This window comes from Prionailurus viverrinus, chromosome A2 (assembly GCF_022837055.1).
Source record: "Prionailurus viverrinus isolate Anna chromosome A2, UM_Priviv_1.0, whole genome shotgun sequence".
Taxonomy (NCBI): domain Eukaryota; kingdom Metazoa; phylum Chordata; class Mammalia; order Carnivora; family Felidae; genus Prionailurus; species Prionailurus viverrinus.
In genome coordinates, this window is record NC_062562.1 from 96,155,846 (window position 1) to 96,172,057 (window position 16,212).

General features: G+C 41.5%; 1 protein-coding gene and 1 long non-coding RNA gene across 3 annotated transcripts in view; one reads left to right on the forward strand and one right to left on the reverse strand.

The window, feature by feature from the left end:
- Positions 1 to 331: 331 nt before the first annotated feature.
- Positions 332 to 10,389, forward strand: LOC125161169 (uncharacterized). The gene is made up of 3 exons (XR_007150493.1): positions 332 to 652; positions 9,004 to 9,125; positions 10,075 to 10,389. It is a non-coding gene; the product is annotated as an uncharacterized LOC125161169 (long non-coding RNA).
- LOC125161168 (protein lifeguard 1-like) overlaps positions 1,234 to 16,212 on the reverse strand; it is a 30,885-nt gene continuing 15,906 nt past the window's right edge. For both annotated transcript variants that reach the window (XM_047850820.1, XM_047850819.1), the window contains exons 6-11: positions 15,930 to 16,020; positions 10,401 to 10,438; positions 10,230 to 10,317; positions 8,410 to 8,499; positions 5,796 to 5,843; positions 1,234 to 1,751 (exon numbers count right to left, since the gene is read on the reverse strand). In XM_047850820.1, the coding sequence (XP_047706776.1) occupies positions 1,599 to 1,751; positions 5,796 to 5,843; positions 8,410 to 8,499; positions 10,230 to 10,317; positions 10,401 to 10,438; positions 15,930 to 16,020 (508 nt within the window). In that variant the 3' untranslated portion in view covers positions 1,234 to 1,598. The remainder of the gene's footprint in view (positions 1,752 to 5,795; positions 5,844 to 8,409; positions 8,500 to 10,229; positions 10,318 to 10,400; positions 10,439 to 15,929; positions 16,021 to 16,212) is intronic.

Genomic DNA, 16,212 nt, shown 5'->3' on the forward strand with positions numbered 1-16,212 from the left:
ACATCACAACTCCCCAAGCCATTTCTTTCTTTCTTCAGAAGGCTTTACTTTAGTAAGTGACAATTACCCACAGTAAAAACCTGCCCTGAAGAATCATCCAATCATACCTCAACCTCCATCAAACCTTTTGGCCATTATCATGGTCACATATGATTGACTCATTCTACCCCATTTATCAACTGTCCTTTAGTGCCTTCCGTGTATTGCATTAGCTCTCATACAACCTTCCTCTCTAACACCTCCCTTCTCTACTCTAACCCACCCACCATAATGCAGACTAATTCTCCTAAAGCACTACCTTCACCATGATACTGCAATCCAAATCTTATGCCTACAAGATAAAGGTCTGAAATCCTGAGCCTGAAAGTTGAGGTCCTTAATCACCTGGCATAACCATTCCTCTACATAAATCTTTCTTTCCAGCTCCCTCCCTGAGCCACCTGAAGCACACCAGGTGTGGGCCTGCTTCATGCCTTTGCTCATCCTGCAGACGTGACTTACATGCTTCCTGCTGGGGCGAGCACCAGAGACTGGCTGAAATTAGAAACAAGTGAGGCAAGGATGTAGCCACAGGTTCATTTGGATGGCTCTGAAACTGTGAACTTTTACATCTCAGTGAAAATTTTCTCATCAAGCATCTCACACCAACAAGGTGAGAGACTCCAGAAGGGATATAAAGACCTGTCTAATCTATGACCTTCAGGAACGTAATCAAACCAGTTATATAAGATATGTATAAATAAATAAGTGATGGAAAATGCTATGAGACTTCTTACTGCAGTGGGTATGGAGCTTCACTTTTGCAAGATGAAACATTTGTTGGAGATGGGTTGTACAATACTGTGAACGTACTTAACACTACTGAACCGTACAAGAATAGTTAAGATGGTAAATTTTGTTATGTGTGTTTTATCATGATTATTTTTTTAGTTGTTCCAGACAATCAGTGGAGGTGGTTGCTGAGTTAAGCCCAGGAGTATAGATGGGACAGTGGCAATATAGCTGATACTCTATCCTGAGCCCTTTTTGCACATTAACTCTTAATTTCCTCTGACCCCTACTAGATAGATACTACTATTCTCTCCAGTCTGACTCTGGAATACAGGGAAAAGGCAGAATTCTTTAGTTTATCTTACTCAAAAAAAAAAAAAAAAAAAAGGTCAGATGCCAAAATATTCAAAAATGTCCACAGAATGTCCAAGAGAAGAGAATGGGTACATATAGGTTTCTGTCATCAAATTTATTCATGTAGAGAGATGTTATTTACTGCTTGAAATACTGCCTGGAAAACTTCAACACTGTAATGGGCATCTTGCAAATGTTTGTAAGCATGTAATTTTGATACTCATCTTTTGAATTTATAAAAATTAGAAATGTCCCCCAGATAGTTTTGCAATGTGACAATAGAACCAAAAATATCACAGCTACAGCTACCATCTACTGAATGCTTGATTTAATTTGACAAAAAGTAAGTATCTTTAAGTATTTTTGTTAACAAAAGGTTTATGAAGCGGTAACCTTCTCATGTCTGAGCCTGGCAACATTTCAGAAGCGTCCCTCCTTCCCTTTTTTCAACATGAACCAGTTTGGCCATATGACTACCGTGCCAGTCCAATCAGTTCCAAAATAAAAAGGAAAAGGTTGATTATGTCCAAGTAGATGTTCAGGGCAGCAAAAACATACTCCTCGGGGTGCAGGTCAGAGTGATGGTGGCGCCCTCCCACCATGAGCTGCACATCCATCACCAAGTACTTAAAGAAAAGAAGGAAGAATTAATTACAGAAATGGTATATTTCTATCAAATAAGTATCCTAAATTACCTGGAGAAAATATTTTAGCATCAGTAAAATATACTGCATAAAGTCGATTTATGGCTAAGTTAGGTTATTTTTACAGCCTCAACCATTCACTATGTCCCGGAGTTTGTACTCTATTACAAGTGCTTCATCCTCCTGAGGCCAGCAGGATCAAGTCTGTGAGCCTTCTTTTGCTTTCCAAATCCAGAAAACTTTGTTCCTTTAGCCAATGAGGTGGGACAATTGGACACAGAGATAAACTACAAACTGCCCTGTATTTGGGATTTTCCCACATGTTCTTGGTGAACCAAGAATGAAAATAAAGATGGTTCCTGACCTTTAGATTGGTGTGCAGCAATAATGCTGAAATTCTTGGAGCTTTGGATGATAGCATTTTTCAAACCTTGCCATTGGAATGGCTTTGTGATGATGTTAGTATTTCCAAAACATAGAATGAGGGGAAGGTGGGATTTGTATATAGTTAAATATTTCCCCCAAATAAAAAGTGTAGCTCAGCTGCAGTAGGTAGAATGAGGAGCTCCTAAAACTGCAGGAAAAGAGCCAGAGAGCTCGCTCACGCTTGTGTTTGTGGCTGGGTGAGCAGCCCTGGGCAGCATGAGGACATTAGAGGAGGTTTCCTTAGAAACCCCTCGGTCCCAGGCAAACCAAGGACAGTTGGTCACCCTAAAAAGCAGGCTGCACAGCAGCTGAGCTTCCAGACTTCATTTATAACCCTGAGGTCCTGACTTCTACAGAGAAGCGCTTTTCTCTCTTCATCCCCTCCAAGAACTCCTGAATTTACCTTATTTCTTCCCATAAGAGGGATAATAACTTCTAATCGTTTCACAGACATGCCTTGGTGGTTAGGAGTACACCTTCCAGGTGAAATTATGTTTTTGAAAGCAGACAGGAAAGTGAGAGTGAGATGAGCTGGGATCCACCTGTCCCCCTCTCCCTCAGGGAGAATGGGGTTCAGGACACAACCCAAGACACAGCCAGCCCACAGGGAAGCCCCAGTTGGGATTCAGATCCCCAGGGGCATTTGGGAGTAACACCCTGCCTCACTCCCTACAACTCTGGTGGTTAAGCATCCCCTCCCTACCCCGCTGAAAAAATGTCAATATCCCTCTTGCTTTATCTGTTTAGTGTTGGGTAGACCTGTCTGAGGCTACAAGAATTTTTGCTCTGCCTCCAAACTGGGAACAGAAACACCAATGTACTTTTGCATGGAAACAAACTAAGCCTGAAACAGGACACAAGAAATATAACAGCAGGCATCAATTGCAAAGGCTGAGAGCATAAGAGTAAAGGAAAATGAGCACAAGTTAGTTCCTTTCGGTATTAGGAGAAGAAATAAGAAAACTGAATTATACATACATAACTTCCTGGTCTAAATTTTTCTGACATTTGAAAATAGACAAGACATAATTCTAATAAAAAGGAACGTGATGAAGCAAAATGTGGATATTTTTAAGCCGGTAATAGTATGTGGAGTTTATTACTCCATTCTTGGTACTTCTGGGTATGTTTGGAAATGCCAAAAATAATTAAAGGAAAACCTAAAATATGTGACATGATAAAAGCATAAAATGGAATACTATGTGCCTTTAAGAAAGAATGAACTTGGGGTGCCTGGGTGACTCAGTCAGTTAAGTGTCCAGCTCTTGGTTTTAGTCAGGTTATGATCTCATGGTTTGTGAGTTTGAGCCCCACATCAGGCTCTGTGCTGACAGCACGGAGCCTGCTTGGGATTCTCTCTTTCCCTCTCTCTCTCTGCCCCTCCTCTCTCTCTCTCTCAAAAAAAAAAATAAACTTAAAAAAAAAAGAATAAGCTCAATCCATGACTGCTAATATGTGAATACCATTATTTTTGAGTGAAAAAGCAAAGGTAGAACCTTCTATATGGTATGATTACACTAAAAAGAAAGAGAAAGGGTTGGGGGTAGGTGTGAATGGCCAACACAACATTAAAGGAAAAAAACAACATTGGAGGACTGATTCTATCTGACTTCAAGACTTACTATGGAGTAAGACAGTATGGTATTGATGAAAGAAGAAACAAATAGATCAATAGAACAGACTAGAGAGCCCAGAAATTGATTCATGTAAATATAGTCAAGTGATCTTTGACAAAGGAGCAAAGGCAATACAATGGAGCAAAGATAATCTCTTCAACAAATGGTGCTGGAAAAACTAGGCATCCATATGCAAAAAAAACAAAAAACAAAAAAAAAACCAAAAAACTTAGACAAAGACCTTACATCCTTCACAAAAATTTGTTTTATCATTGACCTAAGTGTAAAACACAAAACTATAAAGCTCTTAGAAGATAACAGAGGATCTTTTACCTAAGGTAGGGTGGTGACTTTTTAGATATGACCCCAAAGGTATAATCCATGAAAGAAATAATGCATAAGCTGAAGTTCATTAAAATTAAAAACTTCTGCTCTGTGAAAGACAATGTCAAGAGAATGAGAAAACAAGCCATAGATGGGAGAAAATATTTGCAAAAGAAACATCTGATAAAGGACTGTTGCCCCAAATACACACACACACACACACACACACACACACACACACACACTTAAAACTCAACAATAAGCAAACAATCTGATTTAAAAAGATCATTACTTGTTCTCTGGGCTGAAAAACATAAGCGATACCTCACCAAAGAAGATACATGGATGGCAAATAAACACATTAATAGATACTCCTCATCATATGTCATAAGGGAAACGGAAATTGAAACAACAATAAGATACCACTATTAGAATATCCAAATTCGGGAACACTTACAACATCAAATGCTGCTGAGGATGTTAAGTAACAAATTCTTATTCACTGCTTGTGGGAATGCAAAACGGTACAACTACTTTTGAAGACAGTTTGGCAGTTTCTTAAAAACTAAACATACTTTTTACCATCTGATCCAGTAATCACACTCCTTGCTATCTACCCATTGGAGTTGAAAACTATGTCCACAGAAAAACCTGCACAGGGATGTTTACAGCAGCTTTATTCATAATTGCCAAAACTTGGGAGCAAACAAGATGTCCTTCAATAGGTGGATGGATACATAAACTGTGGCACATCTAGACAATGGAATGTTATTCAGCACTAAAAAGAAATGAACTATCAGGCCATGAAAAGACCCAGAAGAACCTTAAGTGCACATCACTAAGTGAAATAAGCCATTCTGAAAAGGCTATATACGGTGTGCAACTATATGACATTCTGGAAAAGGTAAAATTTGGCAACAGGAAAAAGATTGGTGGTTGCCAGGAGTTGGAGGTAGGGGAGGAATCAAAAGGTGGAACACAAAGGGCTTTTAGGGCCTTTAAACACTCTGTATGATATCATAATGATGGAACCTGTCAATATATATTTATCTAGACCCGTAGACTGACTGTACAACACCAAGAGTAAAGTCTAATGTGAACTTTAGGTGATTATAACGCATCAATATACATTCGGCAATGTAACAAAGGTACCACCCTAGTGAGTGATGTTGATCGGGGGGGAGGCCATGCGTGTGTAGGGGCAAGGGATATGTGGGAAATGTCTGTGCCTTCCTCTCCCTTTTGCTGTGAACTTAAAAGTGCTCTAAAAATTGTCTTTATAAAGAAAAATAGGGGTGCCTGGGTGGCTCGGTTGAGTGTCTGACTTTGGCTCAGGTCATGATCTTGCAGTCCATGAGTTTGACCCCTGCATCAGGCTCTGTGCTGAGACCTTGGAGCCCGGAGCCTGGAGCCTGCTTTGGATTCTGTGTCTCCCTCTCTCTGCCCCTCCCACACTCATGCTCTCTCTCTCTCTCTCTGTCAAAAATAAACATTTAACAAATTTTTTAAAAAAAGAAAAAGAAGAAGGAGAAGGAGGGAAAGGAAGAGGGGGAGGCATAGGAGGGGAAAATGAAATACTGACTCTAGTTGACTCTGGGCCTAGCACTTGTCAATGCACAGGCCATATTCTTTGTCAAAGAGAGGGAGAAATTAGACTCACAAGTGAGAAGAGTACAGTTCCAAGTCCAGCATACAATAGGTGCAACCACTGCAAAGAGAAGAAACAATTGTATGTTAAGAAAAAGGTCTGGAATAACGAAAGGGCTCACTTAGTTTACTGCTGTCAGATAAGGACCCAGTATTAAGGAAAGTCACATCTGTGGGGAATTTCATCTTTTTGAACATAGTGGTCAACAGCATCTACTCAATTCCATTCAGCAAACACATGAAAACTACCCTTCCCGAATCAGTTTTGCTAGATAAGTGCTAAACATCTCACGCATGGTAGGACAAGTAGAACATACTAGATATGGTTCACTTTATGCACCATTGCATAGCCCTTCTAGGGCGTCTGCCCCTATACTCACTCTTGGAATGGGTGGCTCTGCGAAAATCGTGACCCTCATATACCCTAGCTAGGGCTAACTGACAAGAGGTGGAAGATGTCTACTCCAACAGCAGTGACTCTGTTGACTGACCAGAATGTAAGATCAAACAGATGCACCAGGCCAGTCAGAAATCAATTCCCAGAGGCTGTTGCATCATCAGCTACTGTTGGGGCTATTACTATACAGAGAAGGCTGATCAACTCAGCCCAAGAGAGCAATGTGGGATTTCCATTTCTGTGAATCCTGCCTCTTATTCCCACCTAGGAGTTCCATGAGCTTCCCTGGGTCTTTGCCTGGAGTTAGTCTGGGTAGTGTCTGTTCCTTGCAACCAAAACAGCCCTGATCAGAATATGGGACTGATATGAATGCCAAAGGGGTTGGCTCTATAAAGGGAGAGGATAAGAAGTGGTATATAACATCTGAGAAAAATAATGTCATTCACTCTTCAGGACAAGAAAGCTCATCCTAGACAAATAGAGCATTCTGCTAACCAGGGAAGATCCTTGGCCGATGACATAAACCAGGAGTCAGTGACATAGTGTGGGAGGGACAGTATTTCCGGAATGAGCTAATAGTAAGAAAATACCTGATTACTGGAGTCTGAAGAATTCAAAATTGCCAAAGTCAAACAAGCCTGTATACTTACAACAAGGCTCTGTCAAAAGTCTTCCCTTCCATTTAAACATGTGTGTAAGATTAAATATTGTAAATATTTGTGAAAGGAAGTTTACAGGGGGAACAAAGTTTGGTCTATCTAGTAGGAAACACTGTTTCTTAACTGCACCTAAATGGTATTGTAAAGACCTATGGAACCAACCTAATAAATATTTGTATTATTCCTACCAATATTATTCCTACCAATTTGTATTATTATGGCTACCAGCCATAATAATAAATGGAGGGCTGTGTGGCCTTTTAAGGTACATCTTTGTTATATCTTCGAGTTTACCTCTAAAATATAGATACTACAAAAATAAATAAAAATAAAATAAAACAAAATCTCCCTAACTATAAGTCTACATAGTCATTCATAAAGCTAAACCAATTCAGGCTTAACTCTTAGTTATATGTCTGAAGACCACTGAACAAGTCTACTTGTTGCCAAAGAAACTCTTGGATTCAGCAGTTGGGCCAAGTTGGCCTTAGGGCTTTAGTCAAAAGGTCACAGGCTCTAGGTCAATCCTCAGTGGAGCTGGCTGCCCATAGGGTCTCCCCACAGGAGCCAATGACAAGCCGGGCCCACACCCCCTCTAGCCTCCATCCACAGATTGTGCGCTGGGAAGAGCATGGCACTGGCGTCCCACAGATCTGGCTTTCATCCCACCCCTACCACTTACTCCTTGTGTAGACCTGGGTGAATTATTTAATTTCTCTGAGCATGTGTTTTTAGCTAAACAATAGATGACACATGTACTTTTCATAAAGGTCATGAGAATTAAATGTAATGCCTACGAGAAAACCACAGGCTTATATCTGGTATCTGGTAAGAAGTCAGTGAATATATATAAGGAAGAAAGTAAAGCAAGCAAGCAAGCTGGAATTACTCTCCGCTGCCATCGGGAAAGTCTGAAAAGCCCATCACTCCACTTTCATTACTTCAAACAAGCAGCACCCAGGTATGGGAGAAGTCTGACCAGCCCTGTGGGTAGGTTCACCCTAAGACCCTCTTAGGGAAAGACAGCTATAGTCTAGAGAAGTAGCTCCATTTTCATGCCCCACACTTCCAACAGGACCCCAACCACACCACGCTGGGCGGCCGCAAGGACAGGCCTCACAGACCTCCAGCTAACTGGGAGGTGCCCGGCCGCTGTGCTGTGCAGCCCACTGCAGTGATTTTCTGGGCCACGCCTATCACTTGTCAGTCACTGGGGAGCAGCAGAGTACTTCCTGGGAGACACAGAACTACAGTCAACTTTAGCTCAAGGAACCCCCCCCCCCTCACTCCCCCTACAGCCTTGTTGAACCTTCCTCGACTTCATGTCTATAATGTTCCCACTGCCCACCTTCCCTCCCCTTCACCTGGTGTCAGATGTGCTACTGTGGTGGGGCACGTCTTCCAGCCCTCAGAGGCTCCCCAGCCCCTTTTCTCTCACAGACACTTCTCCCGTTCAAGTCCTCATCCAGTTCACCCAACCGAGTGTCTGCTTCACAGAAGATCTAGGCCAACACAACCAGCACTTTGCCCTCTAACAATTCTCTGAGGTTCCCAAACGAGATCCCACTTACATATGAGCGTATGAAGAGGAAGAAAATTCCATAGATGAACAGTACGAAGAGAAAAACGAACAGCATCCCATTTAGCATGGTGAAATCCCACTGAGGAAATATAACACAAAAACAGCTCACTTATCATCTGGAAGGAATTTCAGGAGGTTTAGAGATGCACCTTATGCCCCATAGATAGAAATTGGCCCATTTGCTAATAATCTACCCTGGATAATTCTGAGAACCACAGACATCCATTTGCCCCTATCACTGAAAAACACTACATTAAAAAGTGTGGTGTTGACTGGAATTTGCTTCATGAGGGAGAAGAAGGTAGGAGTATGGATGAAATAACAAGAGCCGTGGATACACGAGGGCTCATTATACTATTCTATTTTTGTATTTATAGGAATAGAATGTACATTTGTACGTACAGTATGGTCATATTTCTGAAAGCATGTGCATAAAATACAGCAATGAACTGGGTGCCTTTCCATGTTTGCATGCATATATTTTAATAAAAATATATACATTAAGCTTTCAAAAATTATTGCTGATTCTTTTGTAATTTTGAAATTTATTAATATGCCTTTTGGTTTTGCCTTCGTAAATCAGGGATGAAAACAGCCTGGGGAAGCTGAGGAATTTTTTTAAACAAAGGGGAATATTCATCTTCTGACCTGAACAGAATGATATTATACAGCAAAAGAAGACCCTTGAATCCATGATACTTTCTTGTAAGAGCTTTTTCCTAACTCCTGTATGTCCCCCCTCACTCCTTACTTCTTGCACACCAAGAGAATAATTAGAAGCACTAGGTTTCCACATGTGGTTCTCAAACCAGCACTATCTGGGAAATGCAAATTATTGGGCTGTGTCCCAGACTTTCTGAAGTAGCAACTCCAGGGTGTCCAGAATCTGTGTTTTAACAAACCCTCCAGAGGATTCTGATGGCTGTTTAAAACATGTATGTCTAGAGGGGCGCCTGGGTGGCTCAGTCAGTTAAGCATCTGACTTCGGCTCAGGTCATGATCTCACAGTTTGTGGGTTCGAGTCCTGCGTTGGGCTCTGTGCTGACAGCTTGGAGCCTGGAGCCTGCTTCAGATTCTGTGTCTTCCTCTTACTCTGCCACTCCCCTGCTTTCTCTCTCTCAGAAATAAACATTTTACAAAAAATTGTTTTTAAAAAAATTTTTTTTAATGTTTATTTTTGAGACAGAGAGAGACAGAGAATGAACGAGGGAGGGTCAGAGAGAGAGGGAGACACAGAATCCGAAGCAGGCTCCAGGCTCCGAGCTGTCAGCACAGAGCCCGACGCGGGGCTTGAACTCACAGACCGTGAGATCATGACCTGAGCCGAAGTCGGCCGCTCGACCGACTGAGCCACCCAGGTGCCCCCCCAAAATTGTTTTTAAATACTTGTCTAGAGCTATGCATTCCATACTTGTGGCTAGGTAAGCATTCAAAGTGTGGCTAGTCTGAAGTAAAGTATGCTGTAAGTATAATAAAATACACACTGAATTTGAATTTTAGCTCAAAAAAGAATGTAAAATGTCTCAATATTTGCGTTATATTGTTTACTGAAATGTTAATACCTTGCATACACTGAGTTAAATAAAATATATGATTAAAATTAAATTCACCTGTTTCTTTTTGCTTTTTTTTTTTTTTTTAACGTGGTTACTAGGAAAGTCAGAAGCCAGAAGGCAAAGAAGCTACGGAGGTGAGGCCCACAGGACAGCAGTGAGCAGGAAGGAGGAGAGATAAGAATGGGTCAGGAAGGGCCAAAGGAACACATCTACACACTCCCTTGTGACAGAAATCTTTTTCGGTGATACATACTTTTGTTTGAAGAGCAAATAAAGTGAGCGATAACGTCACCAGAGCAGTCGCTGCTGTTGCCCACAGCACTTCCTCTGCATTACAGAAACTAAAACCAGAGACTGTGATTATTGTTCACATACATACAAAGAAAAGCACACGCGAGAAAGGAAATATGTATCAAAGACTTACACTGAAACGGCTCCCAGCAGCAGACCTTGAAGAACTGTCTAAAGACAAAATTCACAATCAGAACCCTGGTCCCACAGGCCCAGAATCCAGAGATGATTTTTAAAGAGTGTGTGTGTTGGCGGGGTCTAGGGAGCGAGTGGGAATATGCACAACCCCGGTGCCCAGAGCTACGGGAAGGTTAATTATGGGACAAAAATAGTAGAACTAAACATTTACCTAACATTCCCCCGAGCCTGACAAGATTCTTCTATTAGTAAAAATTCCTTAGAATGCAGGAGTAACTTGTAGCATATTGATTGCATTAAATATGTGTTAGTTAGGAATATGGAAACCATAACAAAAGGTTTATCTGTAAGACCAGATCAAATGGGCCCACCCACACAGACACACCTTAACAATTTATCAAAGCAGGACATTCTGTTTCTACTAATGCTTCACCAACAGTTTCAAGTGCTGACCTTTCCTACAGGGCTTGGGTGAGAGTTGAAAACTTCAAACCCCAGATGAGGGAGGAGGATTGAGACCTTTTCAGGACTGGGGATGGGGCTCCAGGACAGATCTCTACAGAGGGTGGGGCTGCACCTGTAGGTGCCCATCCAGGGCTGGGAAGAGGGCTGCATTGAGGTTGCATCAGGCCGGAGGGTTTCCATGGTTTGCTGGGACCACGTGGGAGAGGGGCAGGTGCTGAGAGCCAGCAGGTGGTCAAGCCAGAGACCAAAAAAAGGCAAGGAGGTTGTAGCTGGGTTCGTGGTCAGGTTCCAGGACAGTGGGCAGGTGGGGTGAGGCAACAGTTAACAGTGGCTGAAGGGCCTGAGAACATTCTCCAGCTGGTAGGGAGCTCCACCAGAGGCAAATCCAGAAACTCGGCTAACCCTCTGGTCCATGGCAAGAGCCAGGAAAGAATGCTCTGGTCTCCAGGAGTACGAATGAAGACACATTTTAACCATGGTGCAAGGACTGCTAGAGTGGCTTTGAACTTCTCCAGCTGGCCAACATCATATAGGATAAGAGACGAGAAGAACTGGAATCCTGAGAGTCCTGGATTGCATCTTTGCATTTCCCAGACTCGGTGAGTAGTTGCCTGATTCTCTTCTTTGTTAAATCTACCAAAGCTGTCCTTATTTCCACCACAGGTTAAAAACAGTGTATCTGTTCCATGTATACATGATTGTTTTTTTTTAATTTAATGTTTATTTATGTTCGATAGAGAGACAGAGTGTGACTCTCTGGGGGGAGGGGGAGAGAGAGAGACAGAGACTGAACTGTAAGTATGAGCCTGACATGGGGCCTGAACTCATGGATCATGAGATCATGACCTGAGCCAAATTTGGAAGCTTATCTGACTGAGCCACCCCCTAGGTGCCCCTACACATGATTTTTTTTTAAGTTTTTAATTAATTTTTTTTAACGTTTATTTATTTTTGAGACAGAGAGAGGCAGAGCATGAACGGGGGAGGGTCAGAGAGAGGGAGACACAGAATCTGAAACAGGCTCCAGGCTCTGAGCTGTCAGCACAGAGCCCGACGCGGAGCTCGAACTCACGGACCGCGAAATCATGACCTGAGCCGAAGTCGGCCGCTTAACCAACTGAGCCACCCAGGCGCCCCTAAGTTTGTTTATTTGAGAGAGAGAAAGAAAGAGAGAAAGAGAGCACACGCAAGTGAGGGAGGAACAGAGAAAGAGGGAGAGAGAAAATCCCAAGCAGGTTCCGTGCTGTCAGCTCAGAACCTGATACAGGACTCAAATCCACAAACTGTGAGATCATGACCTGGGGTGAAATCGAGAGTCCGATGCCCAACTGACTGAGCCACCCAGGTGCCCCCACATGATATTTTAATAATGTGCTTGCTTCCAAACTTCCTAAGATTTTCTTCTTCTACTTGCTCAAATGCTTCATGTTTTTCCATCTTTAGCAGCACATAAGTGTGTGTGTGTGGGGGGAGGATAGTGGGAGGAAGATAGGGCTCAGAAGTAGAGGGAGAGAGAATGATTTAAAGCTGGAAACCACCCTTCAGTTTTCCAAAGAGGAGAACAAGAGGCCTTAGAAGTCAAACCTGCCTGATGGCTTCAAGAACACAGAACACAGGCTCAAAATTCTATGGGACAAAAGCCGTCTTCGGTATGTGTGCTTTTTCCCCCTCAACTCCTCTTCTGAAATGGTTTCTCCACATATTTCCTAATCCTTAGCCAAAACATAAAGTCTACAAAATGCATCTAATTCCTTGCCCCTGTATATTTCTTCTCTTAAGCTGTTCCCTGCGTCTGGATAAACAACAAAACCTCAGAGATGAGAGCTTTGATCTCTTCTTGTGATAAGCATTAAAAACATGGAAAATTTTTAAATAAAAAATTCAAGTATTTTTAGAAAAGTACCTCCTCTCCCCATCCTATCACCTCTGCTCTAGGACTAGGCTCTAGTATAGTTAGCTTTCTATGCCTGGCTTTTAACCTGCACTTCTTCCTGAGTGTAGTCTGTCCAGGAACTAGGAAACCCCATCTGCTCCCCCGAGTGATGAGCAAGGTATCCACGCCAGGTAAGAAAGGCCTTTCAATGCGCTGGCAGCCAAGGAATGCCCAGATGCCCAGATGTGGGCATCAGAGAGCTAGTCTCCAGAGGAAGATGTGCTTCCCAACATATAAATCACACTAGACACTGAGCTATCTGCATGCTGAGAATGTCACCACTGGTCATGTGTCCTTACTCTCTTTGACCACCCGAAGGCACAGGCCCAGATCTAGGCTCATCACACTCAAGTGCACAGGATTATGCATTTTAAAATGTTTTCATTGAAGTACAGTTGACATACAATACTGTGTTAGTTTCAGGTATATAGCACAGTGATTTGACAATTATATATGTTGCAAAATGCTTACCACAATAAATACAGTATCAACTGCCATCATACAATATTATTGACTATATTCCCCTGGAACTTTCCATCCCTCTCATTCATTTATAACTGGAAGTTTGTAACTCTTGAAATCCTTCACCTATTTTGCCTATCCTCCCCATTCCCACTCACAACCACCAGCTTTTTCTCTGTATTTATGAATCTGGTTCTGTTTTGTTTGCTTATTCATTTGTTTTGTTGTGTTTTGTTTTGGGTTCCACATATAAGTGAAATCGTATGATATTCATCTTTCTCTAACTTATTTCACTTTGCACTTACCCTCAAGGTCCATCCATGTTATCACAGATGGCAAGATTTAATTCTTTCTATGGCTGAATAACATTCCATTGTACATATGTCCTCATCTTCTTTATCCACTCATCTATCAGTGAGCACTTAGGTTGCTTCCATATCTTGGCTATTGTTTTGTTGTTCTTATTTTAGAGAGAGAGTGAGAGATTGCACTTGAGGTGAGAAGAGGGGCAGAGGGAGACAGAGAGGATCTTAAGCAGACTCCATACTCAGTGCGGAGCCCAATGGGGCGCTTGATCCCACGACCCTGGGCTCATGACCTGAGCCGAAATCAAGAGTTAGACACACTCAACCGACTGAGCCACCAGGGGCCCCCATATCTTGGCTATTGTAAATAATGCTGCAATAAACATAGAGTACATATATCTTTTTCAATTAGTGTTTTCATTCTTTGGGAAGATACCCAGAAGTGGAATTAGTGGATCATATGGTATTTCTAATTTTAAATTTTTGGAGAAACTCCATACTGTTTTCCACAGTGACTGTACCAATTTATATTCCCATCAACATGCCTAGAGGGCTCCGTTTTTGCTACCACTTATTTCTTGTCTTTTTGATACTAGCCATTCTGACTCGTGTGAAGTGACATCTCAATGCATTTCCGTAACTAGTGACGTTAAGCATCTATTCATCTGTTGGCCATCCATATGTCTTCTCTGGAAAAATGTCTATTCAGATTCTCTGTGCATTTTTAATTAGATTTTTTTGGTATGATTTTTTGGTAGATTTTTTTAGATTTCATTTGTATGAGTATCTATCTATATAGCTATATAGATAAGATATAGATCTATATTAGCTTCTTCTAAGATAAATCATTTACAAATATCTTCTCCCATTCAGTAGGTTGCCTCTTTGTTTTGTTGACGATGGTTTCCTTCACTGTGCAAGAGTTTTTAATCTGATGTAGTCCCAATTTTTTTGTTTGTTTGTTTCCCTTGCCTGAGGAGACTGATCCAAAAAAATATTGCTAAGGCCAATGTTACAAGAGTTTACTGCCTATGTTTTCTTTTAAGAGTTTTATAGTTTCAGGTCTTACACTTAGGTATTTAATCCATTTTTATTTCATTTTTGTTTATGGTATAAGAAAGCAGTCCAGTGTCATTCTGTCTTCCATATGGCTGTCCAGTTTTCCCAACATCATTTGTTGAAGAGACTGTCTTTTCTCCAATATATATTCTCGTCTCCTTTATAGATTAATTGACCATATAATTGTGGGTTTATTTATTCTATTCCATTGATCTATGTGTCTGTTTTGAGCCACTATCATACTGTTTTGATTCCTATAGCTTTGTAGCATATCTTGAAATCTAGAATTATCTTGAAATCTGGAATGGTGATACCTCCAGTTTTGTTCTTCTTTCTCAAGATTGCTTTGGCTATTCGGGGAGCATATGCATTTTGTACACTAACCACTGACTTTATTTTCCTACCCTTATTTTTCCTTTCATCAGATTTCCCTACCAGTTTATCTTATCCTCTTATAGTGTGGGTGTTTTTATAAGCTGCCTCAAAACTCATATGGAACCAGATGAGGAATAAATCAATTGGTACATAAATCTTCACAATGGAAGGGTGCTGAGTTCCTGGAATCCTTGTGGGCAGCACAGAAAGGAACTGGCTACAAGAAAAGGAGCCACACATTTTCTGTGACCCAGAGAGAGCAGCACTGATCCACAAAGAAAGGACCTATGTGGTGAGACCTTGTGAGTGGAAGCCCCACAGGAGGCACTGGTGAAACAGGAACCAGACTGTGCTGAAATGAGGAGAGCCCAGGACCAGAAGCCCCAGCCTCACCCCCAACTTTCTGGAAAAGCCAGAGGTGCAAGGTGGGGAACTAAGGGAACCTGTGCTGACCTGGGTTTCTGCACCCAGTGAGACTTGAAATAGAAATAAGAGAACTCTTACAAAAATAAAGTATACTTCAAACACATGAGTTTGTGAACTAAATGTGGAATCCACTCTCCATAACAGAATGTGTTTGTTGTGCCCGGCAGAGGGCCATTAACAGTCAAGTTAACTGTTCCTGAAATGGAGCCTGGATTCTGAGCATGTTCCCACGTGGCCTCCCAGAGGCAAGGTCGCTGGCAATAAGGACTTGCTCAGTGTCCCCAGATTCTCTAGCTTTAGTAAAAGGGCATGGATACAATCTCATAAACAAGTTTATGACTTTGTTACAGCCAGGATTGAGCCCAGAGGACATCTCACAAATAATTTCTATCTCTATTATTCCACAAGAAGATTTTCCACAATAGAGGCAGAATTAGTAATGTGTCAAAAATATATTTCACAGGTGAGCTAACAACACATGCTAACAAAGTTTACTTACAAATACTCCCAGGAGAATGTAATTCACAGGCACCTGACGCTGGAGATTCCCACAACAAGCAAATACAATAAGTACACCAAAAAATGCTGGCCTGAGGGTAATTGAAAGCCATGTGTTATTTGTTTCCAGTGATTTTATCAAATGATACAGGTAGATGAATAGAGACAGAAATATACGTTATTATCTGATAATCACTATTATATACAAAAGTGCATGCAGATTAGTACCTTTACTTCTTTTTTTTTTTAGCTTTTAAAACTAACTTTTCTCATTTTCATCCATA